At 39.5% G+C, this 20,874-nt stretch overlaps 1 protein-coding gene across 2 annotated transcripts in view; it reads right to left on the bottom strand.

Moving 5' to 3' along the window:
* Window positions 1–20,874, bottom strand: part of LOC132300844 (anaphase-promoting complex subunit 1) — a 129,881-nt gene that overhangs the window by 90,096 nt on the left and 18,911 nt on the right. For both annotated transcript variants that reach the window (XM_059798096.1, XM_059798097.1), the window contains exons 7-11: window positions 13,163–13,350; window positions 13,004–13,073; window positions 11,864–12,034; window positions 7,521–8,002; window positions 236–695 (exon numbers count right to left, since the gene is read on the bottom strand). In XM_059798096.1, the coding sequence (XP_059654079.1) occupies window positions 236–695; window positions 7,521–8,002; window positions 11,864–12,034; window positions 13,004–13,073; window positions 13,163–13,350 (1,371 nt within the window). The remainder of the gene's footprint in view (window positions 1–235; window positions 696–7,520; window positions 8,003–11,863; window positions 12,035–13,003; window positions 13,074–13,162; window positions 13,351–20,874) is intronic.

Genomic DNA, 20,874 nt, shown 5'->3' with positions numbered 1-20,874 from the left:
ATCACAACTCCATGATACACATCAATTGGCAGTAGCTGCTGTAACCATAAGCAACCAATGGGTGCATTATAATGATCCTACCAATATCTTAAAAATAAAACTGTAAAATGCTTCCCTAATTTTTTTTATATTTCACAGCATATAAAAATAAAAAATATATATAAAAAAAAGGGTACAAACTATACACACCACCTCCACAATATCAAAATTCACAAGCTACTGAAACTTAACTTACATGTCGCAGAGGAAGAGAGACACCAGCAGGCAGCAAGTCTAGCTGTGGCAATCCAAATCTCTCCCCAACCATCGCCAAGATTGTTAGTTCCTCATAAGTACAAGATGATCCAGTGGCAATGTTACAGGAAACACCAGATGACAGCTTCTTCCCCGACTGTTCCGCACCAGTTAACAGACTATAGAACGAGACTATCTTTCGGGCCCAGCTCACAACAGAACTCCCATCTTTAAATATTAGAGGTGGAAGGTCACTAGTATTAGAAGAACTACATCCATGAAGCAAACAGCTTTCAAGCCATCTAAATAAACTGGGCGGAGTTTTCTGGGAAACTGAGGTCTGGCACATCCCAAAGTTTTTGGAAAAACCAGGAAAATCACGAATATAATGGTCCAGATAGCTTCCCTCAGCCAGATATTCAGCTACATTACATAATAGAATTGCAAGAAGACGCAAATCCCTACAAGATAAAGTTTATATATTATGTTCAGAGCACAATAGACAACATAAGTTGAAAAGTGTTTACAAGTTGCAACATTAAACCAGAGTTTGCTCCCTCGATTTATGGAAGAAATCATGGACAACAGTTTTGCAAGTCCTGAGCAAGATGATAACATTAACGACAGAACCATTTTAGAAGTCATTTCAACTGAACTACGTCTGCCAAAGTTGCAATTCATATCGGTGGTGAGAACTAAAAGGTATAGACACATACAGGATATGAAATTGACATAATACAAATAGGTTGTAAGGCCTATAAGTATAGGATATGACTAGGGGTGGCAAAAAATTACCCAACCCATCAACCCGCCCATATCCGCCCAGTTAAAAATGGATATGGGTGAACCATTTTACACTCCGGGTCAAAATGGGTCAGAATAAAATGACCCTTAAATTTAATGGCTACCAATTTTACCTTCTTATTATCAGGAAGGTCAAGGAACTCAAAGATCCTTTCAACTTCATTTAACCAGTCCAAAACTTCCTCCGGCTGCTCTTCCCCAGTAAAAGTTGGAAGCTCCACCTTAATATGTAGATCTTGATCTCTCTGAAAGTTATGATTACCGGCTGCCTTGCATATGGTAAAACTCCATCTACATCATCTGAAAATTCTTCTGTAGCTTTCTGAAATCTTTCTACAGCAGGCTGGTTCCTCCAATTTCCACGTTGATACATTCATTTGATGTCCCTTTTGTCTTCCAACAGTTGGATTAGGAGGGCCAAGGATTCCTGATTGCTCCAACCTGGTGCACAATTGATTAATTTGTTGTTGCATTTATTGCTACATTTGCCGCAGATTCTCCAAATCTTCTTTTGTAGCCACATTACCAGCATTTAGTGCTTCTGTATTGCCCACTTGGTTGTTTCCTTGCCCAGCAATAGATCCGCAGTATTCACAGATCTTAGAGGGAAGGCTCTGATGCCACTTGAAGCAAACAGAAAATGATAGAAGTCTTCTTACGACAATAAGCAAGACTAGGGTTACTCCAATCACCGTCGGAGCCTAGATTTCTATAGGGAAATATGGGGGAAAGCCTCAAGAATTGTTTTAACTTGATAATAATCTCAAAATATATTGATAAAGACTTGATTGGAACTGATAAGAGGGCTGACCCTTTTATACTAAAACTATTAATGACACTTACTTTCTCTAGACTGACTTTCAAACTACCCAAAGAGCATTAATGACAGCTTTTACCATTCCCATTACATTTTCAGATTTCCCAAACCATAATTAAAACTTTGACTACACTTTCCTAGACTATTAATTTTTATTTGCATCATCTTCAGACTTCACAAATGGAGTAGAAATGTTCCCACTCAATATCTTGTCGCAAATAAAGTGACAGTCAACTTCAATATGCTTGGTCCTTTCGTGGAACACTAGATTAGAAGCAATGTGGATAGTTGCTCGATCATCACAAAACAGCGAAACAGGAGTTTGAACTCCAAGACCAAGCTCTTCAAGAAAATGTTGTAGCCATGTCAACTCACCGGATGTATGAGCCATTGCTCTGCTTCAGCACTAGATCGTGGTACAACTATCTGCTTCTTACTCTTCCACGTAACAAGATTGCCTCCTAAGAAAGTGCAGTATCCTGTAGTGGATTTTCTATTTGAGAGTGAACCAGCCTAATCAGAATCTATAAAACCTTCCACCTTAAGGTGCCCATTGGATTTGTACAACAACCCAAGACCTCGAGCTTGCTTTAGATACCATATAATGCGAATAACAGCATTCCAATGTGACACCCTAGGAGCTCCCATAAACTGACTACACTAACCGCATAAGAGATATCAAGCCGAATTATAGTGAGATAAATTAGTTTTCCAACCAGCCGTTGATATCTGCCAAGGTGGTTAAATAAATCACCGACATCAACTAAAAGTTTTGTGTTCAGATCCATAGGGACATCAACTGGTCGACCACCTAACAAACCTGTTTCTTCCAATAAGTCCAACACATACTTTCTTTGTGAAAAACTTATACCTTTCTTCAATCTAGCAATTTCAATTCCCAAAAAATATCTAAGTTTACCCAAGTCTTTGATATGAAACTTATGTTGTAGGAACTCCTTCAATTTAACAAAGCCCACAGAGTCAACACTTGTTATAACAAAGTCATCCACATACACAAGAAGGACAATGAAACCTGCTTTAGTATGTTGATGAAATACTAAATGATCTGTCTGGCATCTGCGAAGACCAAATTTGAATGCCGCCTCAGAGAATTTTCCAAACCAAGCCCTTGGTGATTGTTTCAAACCATAAACAACTTTCTTTAAGTGACAAACACTATACTGATACTCCCCCTGAGCAACAAACCCAGGTGGTTGCACCATAAAAACCTCTTCAACTAAGTCGCTATGTAAAAAAACATTCTTACCATCCAATTGAAATAGGGGCCGATTACGATTAGCAACAAGAGAAATAAGAACTCGAATCGACTAAATCTTTGCAACAGGGGAAAACGTTTCATCATAATCAACACCATAAGTTTGTGTGTACCCCTTCGCAACCAACCGCGCCTTTAAACGCTCAATAGAACCATCTTGAAGGTATTTCACAGTGTACACCCATTTACAACCAACAGGTTTGATACCAAGAGGCAAAGGAACAAGATCCATTGTCCCATTACGATGGAGGGCATCCATTTCATCTTCCATTGCTTTTCTCCAACGAGGATCAGAAAGAATATCCTGCACATCTTAGGAACAAGGGTATCAGACAGTTGGGATGAAAAACATAAGAAAGAGGGTGATAAATAATTATATGAGACATAGTTAGTAATAAGATGATGAGTAACACAAAACCGAATACCCTTACGTTGAGCAATAGGTAAAGAGTCAGACGTAAAAGACGGTGCAGGATCCAAAGACTCCGAAGAAGGTGGCTGAAGCATGGTAGGCGGCTTAGGTCGCCTTGTGTAAACCTGTAATGGAGCAGCAAATTGGAGAGGAGCCGGGCTAGGAAACAGTTAGGGAAGAGGAAAAGGAATAGGTGGCAAAGCCGGCTCAGGAGTAAAATCAACAGGAGAACTATAGTCTGAAAAATATGGAACGGATTCACAAAAGGAGACATCTGCACTAGTGAAGTATTGCTGAAGAGTAGGACTGTAACAACAATAGCCCTTCTGAGATCGATAATACCCAAGAAAAACACATTTAGTGGCACATGGATCAAATTTGTCAAAACCAAGTCCAAGGTTATGGACATAACATACACACCCAAAGACTCGAGGAATAAGATTGAACAAGGCTGAATCAGGAACAAGGATAGAATGGGGAGATTTCCCTTGCAACACAAAAGATGACATTCGGTTAATGAGATGACAGGCGGTAAGGACTGCATCGCACCAAAATCGTTTAGGGACATGCATATGATATAAAAGAGCACTCGCCACTTCCAAGAGATGATGATTTTTATGTTCAACCACTGTTTTGTTGTGGGGTATAAGTACATGAGGTTTTATGAATAATGCCTTTAGCACGAAAAATGTATTAAAAGGATCAGATGCATATTCTTTGGCATTGTCGGAACGCAAAACTTGAATGGAACATCCAAACAAAGTTTTAATTTCTTTACCAAAAATTTGAATGATAGAAAATAGCTCAGACCGATTTTTCATTAAGAACAACCAAGTCATGCGAGAATGATCATCCACAAATGTCACAAAATAACAAAATACATTACTAGAAATGTGCTTTATTGGACATCATTTATCTAAATGAACTAAAGCATTGGTCACACGTTTATTAACTCGAGGTTTGAAAGATACACGATGATGTTTACTAAGCTGAAACGCTTCACATGACAAGACAAAACACGATTAGACAAGGGACTTGACACTGCAAAACTGGAAGTGAAGGGTGGCAAAGACAACAATGCCACTGAAATGGAGATAGAGATGACTGAAGATCCTTAAAGTACTGCTCAAAATTGAAGTAATAAAAACCACCTACTTCATACCCCGTACCAATCTTCCTTTTCGTCTTGAGATCCTGAAAAACACAAAACAAGAGATAAAATGTAACGAAACACTGAAGAGTTTTAGTTGTCTTACTAATAGACATCAAATTAAAAGGAAATTTAGGAATATATAAAACATAAGAAAGAGACACAGAAGAACTAAGATGAGTTGTCCCTAAACTTGAAACCTTTGACGTTGAACCATTAGCAAGAGTAACACTTAGACAAGGAGCAATAGACTGAAAATCAAATAAAATGTAAGAACTACCAGTCATATGGTCTGACACGCCAGAGTCAATAATCTAAGGACTATGAGTGGAACACAATAGATATGCATATGTACCACCTCATTGAGCAAAAAAAGCCATGGAAGATGAGGTGGGTGTCCGTTGTTGAGACATAAGCTCAGCATACACATCGCGTGGGATAATGATCATATCAAATTCAACAACTTGATGAGAACCAATAGGTGAATGAGGACCCTCGTCAAGCTTGTACGCACTCTCCACCAAACTAATGGGCCAAAAGTCCTTCGCATCCATAGCACCACCCTTCTTGGGGATAAGGGCGACGCATGATGCATTCCAACTCTTCACAAAACTATGATGACAATGGAAATGATGAAAGGCCGCCATAATCTCTCCTCTGGCTCCTTGTTCGCATTGCAGTTGTTTAGAGCCAACTGAACCTCCTCTCCCTAAACGGACTCTCCAACAACTCTATCCACATCCAAAATGTGATCAAACTCCAAGCCGACAAACTAAGGTCTCCAACCCACTCCCTCCAAATACAATTTCCAGTAGAAGGTGGTGATACCCCTACTAATCACCTCCTCCTTACACAACAAGTCTCCATGAACATGAATTCTTCCAATGTGATTGCTCCTCCAACGAGCGTTAGTCGTTCGATGAAAGAATTTTGTTTTCCTGTCTCCCTCCTTAAGCCACAAGGTTCTAGATTTCTAATGCCAAATCTCCTCCCTAAAGGCAATCTCCACCTTGCATTCCTTCCTCCAACACCTATCCCCCTCCACTAACCCCCTCTCCTCCTCCCTGTCGTCTAGCTCCGGCTCAACAATCTCATAAAGAAGTTTGTTCTTCCTCCAATCCAGCCTCCCGATTCCACTTCTTCATATCTTCCTTCAAGAGCCGAAGCTTATTGACAACCACATAAAGAGTGCCTCTCACAACATAACCTTTCCACCAACTACTAACTCTATCTTTGATGTCCACTGCCCAAAGCCACATATTCTCAAAGCTGGACGGAGTCTTCCCCCACTGCTCAACCCACCAAATCCAACAACAAAGGAGTGTGATCCGAAACCGGCCGACCTAGCGCCACCCGAGCCATATCCGGAAATCTCTCCCTCCACCACCTATCCCCCTCCACTAAACCCCCTCTCCTTTTTCCTGTTGTCTAGCTCCGGCTCAGCAATTTCATAAAGAAGTTTGTTCTTCCTCCAATCCAAACTCCCAATTCCACTTCTTCATGTCTTCCTTCAAGAGCCGAAGCTTATTGCCAACCACATAAGGAGTGCCTCTCACAACATAGCCGTTCCACCAACTCCTAACTCTAGCCTTGATGTCCACTGCCCGAACCCACATATTCTCAAAGCTACACGGAGTCTTCCCCCTGCTCAACCCACCAAATCCAACAACAAAGGAGTGTGATCCGAAATCGGCCGAGCTAGTGCCACCGAGCCATGTCCGGAAATCTCTCCCAAGAAACTGTCCAAGTGAGAGAGAGTGGGGGCCTATGTGCTACTTATCCACGTAAACAAAGCACCCTCCAATGGTAAATTAATCAGTTGCTAAGTATCTATGAACTCTGAGAACTGCACCATAGCCGAAGTCCACCTCCCTCCTGCAGATATCTCAGCTGGGGACCTAACCACATTGAAAGCCCCGCCCACACACCACGGACCATCCCACCTCCTCCGCACAATCCCTAGCTCATCATATTTAAGGGTTGTAGATAGCTTTATTTCCTCCATTGTTATGACTATATTCCATTAACAAATGAGGAAATAAAGCTATCTACAACCCTCAAAACTGACCCAATAGCCCATATAGCAAATAATCGGCATGATCCCTAAAGCTCCGTTGACAAAGGAGGAAATAAAGCTATCGACAATCCTCAAAACTGACCCAATAGCCTATATAGCAAATAATCGGCATGATCCCAAAAGGTGCAATAATTTTCAAATTTTGCATGCCCTTAAAAGGTCCATAAAATATAAAGAAAATGGTAGGTCGTATACACTATAAATAATACACTATTTCATGCTTATAACAAAAGAAATCTAAAAAACATACATCATATAATAAACACACCATGCACAACAACACTTCAAAAATTCAAAGCATCAAAAATATCAGTACCTTCCAATTTAACCTTACTCAAGTAAATCTCGAGAAACACAATTAAATGCCAAAGACACCTCACCAAGTAAGATTCTGTGCGACTAACCATTGCAAGTATTTTGCATCAAAGATTGCAGTTCTCAATGTTCTAAAATACATGCCATCTATTTTCAATTTTCATATAACAAATAACAATTATACTTGTGTACCATCAATTGCATATCCTAACGTTAAGAAAAGAAATAGCATCCTGGTAAATATCTCATTTTTCCAAATCCAACAAAGAAGAGAGCAAAATTTTTTGTTTGATCAGCAATCGATGCAACAGAAGAAAGCAGTAAGAAATTAAACAAAAGGTGCAGAAGGGACAATGAAACAGTAACATCGGAGCAAAACTCATCACAAGAAAGTCTCAACAGAAAATGAAGTACTAAGCAATATGAAGATTTTACCGTTTCCGAAGATTGTCTAGTTTTAGACTTTCATATATTCCATGCAGAGAATCCAAAATCTCCACCAAAAGCTCGAAGTAAAATGATTTCTCTGCGCTTTGTGTCATATATGATCTAGAAGAATCAGACTCCTGCAGGTCAAGTGAGGTTCTAGAAATCCCAGTTATAAAATTAGTTTTACAGTATTTCTTGTGAAATGTGCTATGTATAAGAAACTCCCATGATGAATGTTGAGCAAAATCTGAAAGGCATCGGGTATTGAATCCAGACTCTCTACACATTTTCATTATAATATTACTAAAACACTCCCATTCAGAATCGACACTAGCATCTGCTGAAGATAAATAAGCCGAATCACCATCAGCCCAAAGAAGAAGGAGAAAATGATTATAAAATCTGTAACTGAGGCCCTCAGCCATTGCAGCGATGCAATCATCTACCAAAGAAGATGAAGGGCTTCTTCGCAAAGTACATCTAAAAATCTGGACAAAAAATAGAACAGAATAAAATTTTAAAGGTCATGAAAATAGCTCCCAAGACAGTTTCAATGGAACGCATATAAACATCTATATAAAATCAGAGCAAGAACTTTAATGGATACATTTTTCATAATTGTCTAGCACTTTCCCCACTGGCAATTTCAATTTCTAAAAAGCATTTTCTACATCATTAGTGTGCTGTCTATTGGAATAATGTAAATAAAGATATAGGTGCATTTGAAGTCTGCTTGAGATGATTTAAAGAAGGAGGCAAGACATCGAGCTCCAGTCCAAGAGCAGATGGGCTGGCCCGACAAAATCTCCATGACCTATCCAATGGGGCCCCTCAATCCTAAACTTACACGGACAACCCTCCCCAGAAAGCGCAAGGACCTCGTATGATCAGTCATAAACCAAGAGTTCTCTGTTCTCCTATGTCACCAAGATTGTTCTCAACATTTTCCAAATAGACAATGTTACTGAAAAGGCAGCGTCATCGAATTGCCCTATAACAAGAGGGTGGCACACTTCAATCTAATTCCCAGACATATATATATATATATATATATAGAGAGAGAGAGAGAGAGATTTTTACTTAAGGATGACATAAGCCTCATCACGTGGCAACCTAAGGACTGCCCACGATGATAAAATTAACAAGCATAAGTTACTTGATACATGTAAACTTTCCATTGCATTATTGGAAGCTTGCAAGAGAAGTCAGCCACCATATCTGTCCCTAGAGCATCTAGACGTCCAGTCTGATCTAGTCTCTAATCCGACCAAAGTCCCCAAGTACGGATGGCAATTTCCCCCGCCCCGGCGGTTTCCGCCTCGCCCCTAATGGGGTGGATTTGGAAGCCCCCTAAATGGGTTTGGGGCGACTATGGTAAAATAATTAAAAACCCGAAGCAGGTTTGAAGCGGAGGCGGATTTAGTGATAAACCCAACCCCACCCCCACCCCGATTATATATGTACCACTAAAAATTTTTTATATACAGAAAATATTAAATATTATATATATATATATATATATATATATATAAAATTTTTAAGACCCTTGTTACTTTGCTACAAGTGTCAGTTAATATATTAATGTTCACAACTTAGTAATTTAAAAGTTGAGCTAGCTTCTTTATCAGCCCAATTTTAGCACATTGGGCTAAATTTTTTTACTAAATAATAAAAGTGGCATAACCCGCCCCGCCCCTACAATTAAATGAGTACGAGGGGCAAAGTCCGTACTTTGTCCACCGGAGTAAAAGCGGGGATGGTATAACAATTACAAACCCGTCCCAAAGTCGGGACAGAGTTGGTATAACGAATTTTCTAACAGGGCGGAGTAGGGTTTAGCGAAACCTGCCCCAACTCTGCCCCGTTGACATCCCTATCCCCAAGTGCATGTAGAGACACTTCATGGTTTCGATGGGAAGCAAGCCCTAATAAAAAGACCAGATTGCTATGTCGCCATGAGCACCACCTTGTCCATCTCGACTACAAACAGGACCTATCCAATAAAAGGAAGATAGGAATCAATGGATAGGTGACAAGGCACTGACCAGGTTAAGTCTGATGTTAAACAACACTGACATCCCTCTTTCTATCTCTAAATTAGCCTTCAACTTCACCCTAGCCATCTCATTTTATTTTCTCATTCCACGTAACCCTAGGCCAACACACTTCAAAATGACTGACACATGGAATTGACATCCATACCCAATCTACCAGCATCTTACAGTATATTCAATGATAAATGAGTCAAAAGGAAAGACATCACACATTTAATTTATAACATATGAAAATATAATAAACATGTCGCGTGCAGTACCTGTACCCAGTATTGATCCCACCTACATGTTTAAGAGGAAAAAATAGGAGACAGACTAAAACCCGCCATTGATTTGCACAAAGTAACTGCACCTAAACTCGAATCCTTGTCCTCAAGCTTCTTCTTCTTCTTTTTTTTTTTTTTTTTTTTGATAAGTAAGAATTCATTGAAGAGCACCCAATTGGGGGACGTTGCCCAGAACAACTGCGCAAAAACTATAGCCTCAAGCCATCCACAAAAGACTAAAAGCAACTCCATAGACTTGCAATTAGAACCCTGAACCCAAAAGAACAGAGAACTTAGAAAAAAATATCGGAACACCCCCAAGACGCCTCCACCTCATCAAATGATCTACTATTCCTCTCCTTCCATAACGCACACCACAAGCAGAGGGGGGTTGTCCTTCACGCATTTGTAACTTGGAGACGCACGCGGCAACCTCCCCAAGCGTCAATCAAGCACACCGCGGACTCTAGCATGACCCACTGGATCCAAAAAATGGGTTGTGACACAACAAATCCCAGTCATACATAGCTCTAGCGCAACGAAGAAGAAGATTATCAGATGACTCCACTCCCCTCTAACACATACAACACCAATTGACAATAATTTGACGTCTCCTTCTCAAGTTGTCAATAGTCAAGATCCTCCCCAAAGCAGTTGTCCAACCAAAAAAGATCACCTCCAGGGGGGCTTGCAAAGCCAAATGCCTTTCCATGAAAAGGTCATCCCCTGAGTATCCATCAAGCAGCAATAAAATTAGTGGACCTCAAATCTCCCATGGCTTGTACCCTCCAAAAGCCACTCATCCGTCCCCTCTCCAGTAATAGTCAAGCATGGCCAAAAACTCAACCATCTCCTCCACCTCCCAATAATGCAGATTTCTCTCAAACCTCATGTCGCAAGACAATCTCCTGCCATCAAGATGATAGCAATGAGCGACCATCACCACCTTATCAACCGCAATCCCAGCTAGTCTCGGAAAGACTCGGAAGTGGCCTCTAACCGCACAAACGGTCATCCCAAAAGTTGGCGAGATGCCCGTCCCTCACCCCGTAATAGATATGCTTGGAGAATTCATCCCAACCCTTCCAGATGCTCTTCTACAAGCCAACTCTCGCCGGGGACCTCATCAACAAAGAGCACCACCCTCAAGCTTCTTTTATTTCCAAGAAACTACTACTACCAGTTTGAAAGAGACTTCAGGACTTAAAAAAAATTTAAGAGCAACCCTCCTGTTTTTTTTAAGATTTCAGGACTAGATACGCCACAATATGTGGGAGTTTGTGTGTCAATGTAAACATTAAAAGTTGGGGGAAAAAAATCTTTGCAGCTAGACATATGATGCCAATGTTGTCCTATACGTTATCTGGAACGTAATTCATTTTTAAGAAGTTTGAAAGGCAAAAAGACACTTGGTTATTGTAGAAAAAAATTAACAAACTATGGCCCGTATTTCAGCTCATTTGTTTCAAAAAAATGTTTTACAGCAGAAAATATTTTTCACGTAAAAATATTGCAGAGACAAAAAAAGAAAAAAAAAAATCTTCTTATTTTCCGCTATTTGATTGAATTTTAAAAATAATTTACTAATTCTTAGAAAATGCCTAAGAAACATTTATATAAGCATGTATTTAGTTGTGAAAACAAATATATATATATATATATTAGTTTAAATATGGGTTGATATATAAGCATGTATTTGAGTATGTACAAAAATACACAAGTACAAATATACCTTCAGTACATATGAAGCAAAGAACTACTTGCAACTAAGTAATTTTGAGCTAAACAGCAAATTCAAATAACTCATCGTGGTATCATGTGGTTGAAACAGAAATAGATAGGTTGGAAGATGAATCAAAAACAACAAAAGCGCTCTTACAAACACCCACTCATGCATTGTGTGATAATAAAAGACAGAAATCTCGCAAATGGGCTAAACAGTGACAAATGGTGATACAACTAGAAATTTCAAAGTACTACAACTTCAGATAACAAATAATAAATTAAACGTACTTGTGGAATAAAGTACCTGTCCGTTATTTACTATAATATTGATACGCCCTTCAACAGCATCAGCCAACCCAACGATTTTCATATCATGCAGAACATATGGCATTTCCAAAGGCTTTAAATTATCTGAAAGCTGACCTTTAGCCAAACAAGAGGGTAACAAATATCTACACAAGCATTGCCTCCCAGACTGCAGTTACAAAGGGTTTGTTGTAAAGCAAAAAAACGGAAGCGAAGAGATAAATAAAACAAGTAGAACACACATATTACGTGGTTCAGCCACTAGGGCCTACATCCGCGGCACAGAGCCCAAAGGGCTACATCACTTTTATAATACTCTCTCAATTCATATACAATACAATGGTGGAGGCTCCTTTATATAGGAGAAGAAATTATGAGAATGAAAAGAATTAGAAAATAGGAAAAAGGAGGAATTTTCTCCATTGTTTCCTCTAGTAACACCAAATCTTCAATAATAGGAAACAACATCAATTACTGAAAGATTTTCCTCCACTGATTCCTCCATTAAATCTTCACTAGGGTTCATATTTGCAAAATATAAACATTTAGCAGCATAAGAATGAGTAAAAGACAAATCAAAGTTACAGAAGCAATAACTTGAGACAGGGAAAGAGAGTTAAATAATGATGAGAATACTTTCAGAACAAAAATTTAATAAAACAAAACAAAAACATATTCTTTTTGGCCAACAGTAAGAATTGAACTCCTAAAACCACCCATCCCTTTTGATGCTATGAAACAATACACCATGCTCCTAAAATGGTTAAGCATACTGCCCACAAAATATAACAAAAAGATAATAAGCAGAATAGACCTTTAAGACGTGAAAATTTATCCAAAAGAGAACTTCTCTTAGCTTCTTCCCCCCACCCCCTTTTTTTTTTTGGGTGGGGGGGAGGGGATAATAGTAAATGAGGGAACGGGTGACTTAGAAAGCGCTGAACTATAGGAAATTGGGAAGGGGGAAGAGGGGGGGGGGGGGGGGGGGGGGGGTGGGTGGGGGGTGGGGGGTGGGGGGTGTGGTGTGGAGAAAGTAAGCATCTTAATATCATTTAGGCCAAAGGTGACATTTAACATAACAATCAGTGGCTGACAAATGATAATCAATAACTATGAGCCACTGATGTAAGAAACTTACATAAAGAAGAAGGGTGTTTTCTGAAGACAGAACAATGATGTCTTTAAATGGCAGTGCTCCCATCCTCGCTCTAAATTTAAATAAAAAGAAAAAAGGGGATATGTCAATAAGATAATTACAATTACTGAGAATAAAACAATGTAATAAACTGAATTCTACCTTGGACGAGTTACAATCACAGGCGCTGCCCCAATTGCAGGTATGCTCCAGCTCATGTCAGGTTTAATATCAAAGAGGATCTCATTATTTATTTCTACACTTCGAAGCCCCACTGACAACAACTTTCTTTGTTCTTGAAGAAGAAAACAAATAATAGGCGCTGAATCATCATCAGTTGCAAGAAAAACCTGGTAAAACCATTTCAGGGCAGTTGAAATAAAAAGAGACTAAACATTTTGCTGTAAGAGGCTCAAAATAAAGCAGTACAATCATATCAAGATCAAGTCAATGCAATGTTTAAGCACCAGCTGTGGAGAAAAGAAAAACACTTGCAGCATGGAAGGTCAAGGATGCCAGAGGTCAGGTCTGAAACAGAGCAAACCCCAAACTCATCCAGCCTGCATAAGGTAGCTCCATCCTGACCCATCTTCAATTTGAAAGAGGTTCTATATTCAAGCCCACTGGGATGGGCAACGAGTAGCTGCAGATGGCAACGTAGTCGATTAGATGGATAATCTACCCTAACAAGGCACTGGTGGCAATGCAGTGGTGGGTTTGAGGTTTACAGGGACTACAAAACCCAACTCCAGTTTAAGGTGGGCTGGTGGTGTTTTGTTTAGGGAGACATTACGAAACTTTCCTGAAGCTCCGAACAAAAATAAATAAAAAATGAAAACCAATTATACACTTATAAGTAAGGCCAGGAACTCGACCATCTCCTCTATCTCCCAATTATGCAAAAGCCTCTAAAACTGGACGTCCCAGAACACTCTCCCGCCATCAAGATGGTAGCAGTGAGCGACCAGCACCATCCTATCAACCGCAATCCTAGCCAGCCTCGGAAAGACTCCCAAGCAGCCGCTCCCCGCCCCATTGATCCTCCCAAAAGCTCACTAGACTCCCATCCCTTAACATAAAACGGATATGCTTGGAGAACTCATCCCAACGGATGGAGAACCGAACATAGCCCGAAATCTTGAACATGCGTGTCGCCTCTACTATTGGAGACGTGGCAAAGATAGATAATTAAGATTACCTTCCATTTAATATTATTATTATATTAGTATGTTTTGATTTTAGGGATGCTTAGTAACTTAGTATTTTGGGGTTTTATATATTGTAGTAGGATTTGATTAGGGTTTTCTTCTTCTTCTTCTTCTTCAACACTTCATCGCTCGCTCATCTATCTTGCATCACCAACCCTTCTGAATGAACCTCCACAAGCCAACCCCAATTGGGGATCTCAACAAGAAAGAGTACCACCCCCCTCTGGTCTCCCCATGCCTACATAAGATGACTCTCCTCCAAAGTTTGTGCCTTTCCACCCCAAATCTCCACAACCACTTGCCCAACAGAGCTTTGTTGAACAAATCTAACCTTCTCACCCCCAAACCTCCAGCCTGAATGGGTGTACAAATTTGCTCCCACTCCACAAGATGATATTTGAACTCATCACCCATACCACCCCACAAGAACTACCTCTGCAGTCTCCCCAACCTCCTTTCAACAACTGCTGGAAGCAGAAACAAGGACATGAAATAGGTAGGGAAGCTCGAAAGGGTGTTCTTCAGCAAAGTCAGGTGCCCCCATTTTGAACTGCTTTTTCCAGCCGGGAAGCCGCCTCTCAAACCGCTAAACAACTGGATCACAAGAAGCAGCTCTCCTTGCCTGAAACCCCAAAGGTAAGCCCAGTAGACCAACAGAAAAGCCCTGACCCTACAACTCATAATGTGGACCAGAACATCAATCCCCTCCACCTCCCCCACAGGAACAATCTCGCTCTTCCCAAGATTAATTTCAGCCCCAAAACCACTTGGAAGCATGCCAAGCCCCCTCTCAAATGCCTCAATTGACTCACCTTATGATGAAGAACCAGGCATGATCCGAGAGCTTGATATACACATGGCCCACACTTACTATTGGGAAAATGGGAAAGATAGATGTGTTGTAAAGCATAAAATGGAAGTGAAGAAATAAATAAAATAAGTAGAACACACAGATATTACATGGTTCAGCCACTAGGGCCTACATCCACGGCACTAAGAGCCCAAAGGGCTACATCAGTTTTATAATACTCTCTCAATTCATACACAATAAAATGGTGGAGGCTCTTTTATATAGAAGAAGAAATTATTAGAATGGAAAGAATTAGAAAATAGGAAACAAAGAGGATTTTTCTCCACTGATTCCTCTAGTAACACCGAATCTTCAATAAGAGGAAACAACATCAACTGCTGAAAGATTTTCCTCCACTGATTCCTATATTAAATCTTCAATACTCCCCCTCAAGTTGGAGCAAGAATGCCCAGCTTGCCATTGAGATGACGAGTAACAACAAGTGTGAATGATGACGTGAGAAGAGAGAAGACGAAGAACAATGCTACCGAACGCACCAACAACCCAAACAAGTCAACAAAAAACTGCCGAAGACACAACAAAGACGAGGACAATGCTACCGAACACACCGGTGATAAGCGCCGAATATTTCATATTCAAGCGCCCTTAATTGCATGTTTTAGTCTATTTTGTATATCAATGAAGTGTATTTTACAGGCTTTTGTGTGTTTTGTCTCTTTTCAAAACTTTTCTCCAAAAAGGAATAAAAGCAAGGTTTTACGGGATCTCAAGCGGCATGGGTCATGGCGAGCTGAAGAATCAACCAAAATAGGTCTTAGGATCATTAACAAGCTCAGCTTGAGGAAGGAAGTCAACCCGAGAAGCCTGGCAAGGATGATGAAAGGCATTTCAGAAAAACAAGGCTGCGTCCAGACGCAGCTACCAAGAACAATCTTGGCGTCCGGACGCCTTGTGGAAACTTGGCTCAGCAATTGCAATTCGAAGAAATAAAAATTCCAGTAGCCAAAGGAATTTGCGTCCAGACACCCATCTCTACGTCCGGATGCCCCATGCCAGAGGCTGCAACAATAAGAACACATTGCGCACAAGGAGGCCAGCATTGACAAGCTGCGTCCGGACGCCCACCTGCGAATAAATGAGCTGATTTAGATTTTCAGTTTTATAACTCTCTCCTCCACTTGAATGCACGATTTTTAGGAAAGTTTGAACTCTAGTCTGACTATGGAGAGCTGTTATATATCTCTCTATATTGTAGATTTTGATATATTCAATTTTTGTATCATTTTTAGAGAGAGTGAGTGAGGAAAAATCAGGGTTCTTGTGTGTGCAAAGGAGGGGCTGCTATAGGCCTGAAACTGGAGGCTTCTTCTTCATTCCTTGAAGCTTCTGCCATGTCCAGGATGAGCTAAATCTTCTCCTAGGGGATTGAGGTAGCCTTCACCAAGTAATCATGTAGTAATTTGCTTTTAAATTTCGGGAATTATATTGTATATAACTGATTTCATAAATTAGAAGATGCGTGACATTGAATTGATGTTTTTACATTGGAATGATGTATGTGATTTGCATTCCTATATATGATTATGTTGATATGTATCTCTTGTCTTAGACATCATGCTTACATAATTATACACTTGAATTTCTCATAGTGACAATGAGAACGGATTTATGAAATGGTTTTATTGGCATGATATGTGAGAATTTGGATAGATTATGCTAAGGGAAGATGGACTATGCTACACCTTTAGATTAATTTAGTTAGGTAGATGGTCCATGCCTACTGAAGATAGTTTATACTAGATGCTTCAATTTCATGTACTTAAATTTACAATTTCAAAACGTTGATAGGCCATGCCTAGGGAAGATGGTTCATACCACAATTTAGTTTAGGTGGATAAGTCATTCCAACCAAAGATGGATTATGCTTAGTTCTGAATTATATGAATTTCTAGAAAATGTTGTGGTTGTCTTATCCTTCTACACATCATAGTTATATATAATTGTTTTTCCCCAAGTTGATTGCATATAAGCATGTTTATGAGGTCTCGGTGAATTCAATTCCCTAGTCTCCTCTCTTTATTTATTCAAATCATTGAATTCAATTTAAATTCTGTTTTAGGTTTAATTTTATGTTAAGTGACAAACCAATCATCAAACCAACTTGTTTTCTATCAAACTTGAAAGTAATCTTAGAATCTTGATTGCCATAAGCTAGTAATCTTCGTGGATCGATAGCCCTTGCTTACCCATTTTCAACAAGAATTTGTACTATAGATAGTGGTTTTATAATTGATACACTAAGTGCACATCAATTTTTGGCACCGTTGTCGGGGATTGCAAACTGCTTTGTGATCAAGATTTAAAGATTAAATCTAGTTTGATTCTTAGTTTAGGATTTGTACATAGTTTGGTTTAATGTTTGTGTGTTGTTGAGCGTTTGAAATTAGGTATAGAAACTACTACACTTGGAGGTGACAATCTGCAAATCATTTGGACTTCGGGTAAGTTTTTGTATACAATTCTTGCGTTCATTTTGTTTTTGTATCTATTTTGTGTGATTTTTTTTTTATGTATCGAAACAAGTGGCTGAATTGGCCCTAAATAGCGGGTAATCATCCTCCAACTCATTTTTACATACCACATGAGTTATGTGCATTTTGCTTTAGTCATACACATGATACAAGGGATTGTCCTACAACGGGACAATTTTCTGATTTTTATCAAGAATAAGCAAATGCAGATTTCTTTGAACTGGGGAACGATCCATATTTCAATCATTATGACCCGGGTTGGGAAGATCATCAAAACTTTTTATGGCATGATATGGAAAATTCAGCCCTACAATCTCATAGGCAACATTGTCAATCAAATTTTTATCCCAATGATACAGGAATTAAGTTATCTATTCTGAACACTTTCTTTCTTTTTTGGCTTCGGGGGAGAAATTGTAAATTGATAGGGGAGATAGTGGATTTTCTGGATATGTTAAGAGTTTAGGGGGCCGATTTGAACCGTGTAATTCTTTTCAGGATGCCCGGTAGGGCGTGCTTTTTTGATACTTAGTCCAAAAAAAATACCGACTTTTCTCATAGTGAAAATTTTTCAGTGGCCATGAAAATTACAGCAGAGAAATCTGAAGAAAAAAAAAAAAAAAAAAAAAAGCCCTAAAACAGAGTAAAAAATAGCACAAGTACAGTGGAGGAAAAACTAAGGATTTAAGAAGAGAAAATGCGAAGAACGAAATTAGGGAATCTACCAATTCAAGAAAGAACAAAAAAGAGAGGGGAAAAAAAAAAAAAAAAAAAACGAAGAAGAAATACAGTGAGTGAGGCAAAAGTAGGGCTTCCTTCAAGCGATGAAGAAGTGCTCTTGTGACAGAGATAAGGAATGGAAAAAAGAAAAATATATATATTAACGATGGGAAAGAGGGAAAAAATTAGAGATAGAAACTAAGTTGGAGCCATGAGCTTGCCACACTGGAGCCTTAATGCAAGATATCGTCATCATGTGAATTACTAAATCTCTCTCTCTCCTTTTCCTCTTCATCCTCTTTCAGCAGTATAATAATCAGATCTCCACCCCCCCCCCCCCCCCCCTTCCTTTTCTCTCTCCCTCCCTCTCCCCACCCCTCTTTTGGGCCGTCTCTATATTTGAAGGGAGATTGTTAGCTTATATGTTATAAACTTTGAGTTCTTGTAGTGACGATGACGGTGTTATCATGTGCCACATATATCAAATGGTGGAAAAGAAACTTGAATAAAAAAATATTATAAAAATAATGTAAACTTTAACAGAGCGCGCCTCTAGTGTGCCTTGCACCTTTTTTGTGCCAAAGCACATTTAACAACACTGTTTTGTATGTGAGTGCTTTACTTATATTGTTTTATATTCTCACATGCATGATTTACGACATGGATAAAAGGTGCTATTTGCCTATTAGTTTGATTTTTAAATTACAGTTAAATTAGTTATTACTTAAGAATCAATTAAAGTTTGTTAGGTTAGACCTAAGACCTATTCACATCCCCTTTGGGTGTAAATATCCTCAAAAATTTGAAATAATTATTCTCCAAATCGAACTCATATAGAAAACATCTCCGTAAAAGAGAGAAAAATGGATGCCTATCAACACTAAAAGCATTGGAGAATCCAAATTCTCGCAATGCCAGCATGGGCAAGGACAACCCCTTTCTAATACAGAAAGCTTTTGCACCAGAATCCAACAAATCATTCTCCATTAGCTCTTTCAACACACTAACATTCAAATTTCCATTTTCCTTGCATGGCCTCTGCAAGCAAGGGAAATTCAAAGGCCAATGTCAGCATTATAATCCCAGTAAAATCCAAGTATGGGATTGATTCATCTGATCCAATATTCAATTGGCATTCATCGAAATTAATAGATAGTGGCTATTTTTTTTTTTTTTTTTTTTTTTTTTTTTTTTTTTTTTTTGGTTAAGTAGATAGTGGCTAAATTGTTCATACATCAGAAACAATGTTTATCTCAAAGTATCGGATGACTACCAAACCCATTGCAAACAAGAAAGTTTGGGAGCCAATCGGCTCATTACTGACCCATCAACAATTTGCCATTCCAAGACCTTGAAATCCATTTATAATATACCTTTTCACATTTCATGCAATTTGAATCAAATTTTAAGTCTTTCAATCAATGGAACTATAAGTTGAATTTAGGAAAAAGTGATTTTCCGAAATAAAGTCTACTAGAGGTCTATTTTCGAGCTCTAAGTTTAGGTTTGACAGCCAAGTGGTCCAATAGTGATTTTGGGGTCGAAATCCAACTTAGTGCGACATTGGCGAAGGGAAAGAAATTCACAATGTTGGAAGGCTAGCAGAGGTGGCCCACTTGGTCTTTCAACTTCATATTCTAAGAAGCATTCGCAAGAACAATTGGGGGAAGGAATGCTGGATAGAAGAGAGAATAGAGTAGGGTGATGGGGCTATTTGGCTGCAGCAACAGCAGTGAGAAAATGGAGAGAAGATGGATCGTGGGGGCAACAGCAGTGGTTGTGGTGGTTGAGAGAAGAGAGAGAGGTGGTGGTCAAGGTAGTGTAGAGAAGAAAGCAGTGTTCGTGTGGGGGCAACGGTGCCACAGTGCTGGAGAAGAGAGACTTATATGGAGTGAGGAGAGAGAAAAAAGCTGATTAGACTTCTCAAAACCCTCAAATTGACAGAGGGGTAATTCGGTAAATACACCCTATTGTGTTCCCCTTTAAAATGGGGGGTTTGGGCATTCGAAGGCTGGATGTGTTTAATAAGGCGTTGTTGGGAAAGTGGTTGTGGAGATTTGGGAGAGAGAGGACCAAGCTTTGGAGGCGTGTCATCGCTTGTCGCTACAGGGAGGGTGTTGGTGGGTGGCAGTCTAGGGAGGTTAGATTCCCAGCGGGTACAGGCTCTTGGAAACTTATCTGTAGAGGTTGGGATGAATTTTCTAAAAGGATTCGGTTCAAGGTTCAAAGTGGAAGAAATGTCAGATTTTGGGAAGACATATGGTGTGGGGATTTGGCTTTGACCCATAGGTTCCCTCAAATTTACTGAATTGTTGTGAATAGAGATGCTTTAGTTGTTGATTATTACCTCGTCTTGATAATCGAAGGGTGACTTGGGATTTACAGTTCCATAGAAAATTCCATGATTGGGAGAATTATTGGAGGTTACAGATCCTTTGGCTTTCATCTATAGCCAGATGGTGGTCGGGGTGGGCATGGATGAGATGGAGTGGGTGGGTTCCTCGCGAGGGGTGTTCGAGATCAAGTCCTTCTATTTTAGTATGGTGGAGCTTCTTGTCCCCATTTTTCCTTGGAAATCTATTTGGAGGATGAAAGCACCACTGA

The sequence above is a fragment of the Cornus florida genome, unplaced genomic scaffold, assembly GCF_030987335.1.
Source record: "Cornus florida cultivar Cherokee Brave unplaced genomic scaffold, ASM3098733v1 CherokeeBrave_3.0.0_Hap2_Chr03, whole genome shotgun sequence".
Lineage (NCBI taxonomy): Eukaryota > Viridiplantae > Streptophyta > Magnoliopsida > Cornales > Cornaceae > Cornus > Cornus florida.
The sequence above is the reverse complement of the archived record's forward strand: the minus strand, read 5'-3'. Positions and strand labels throughout refer to the sequence as shown.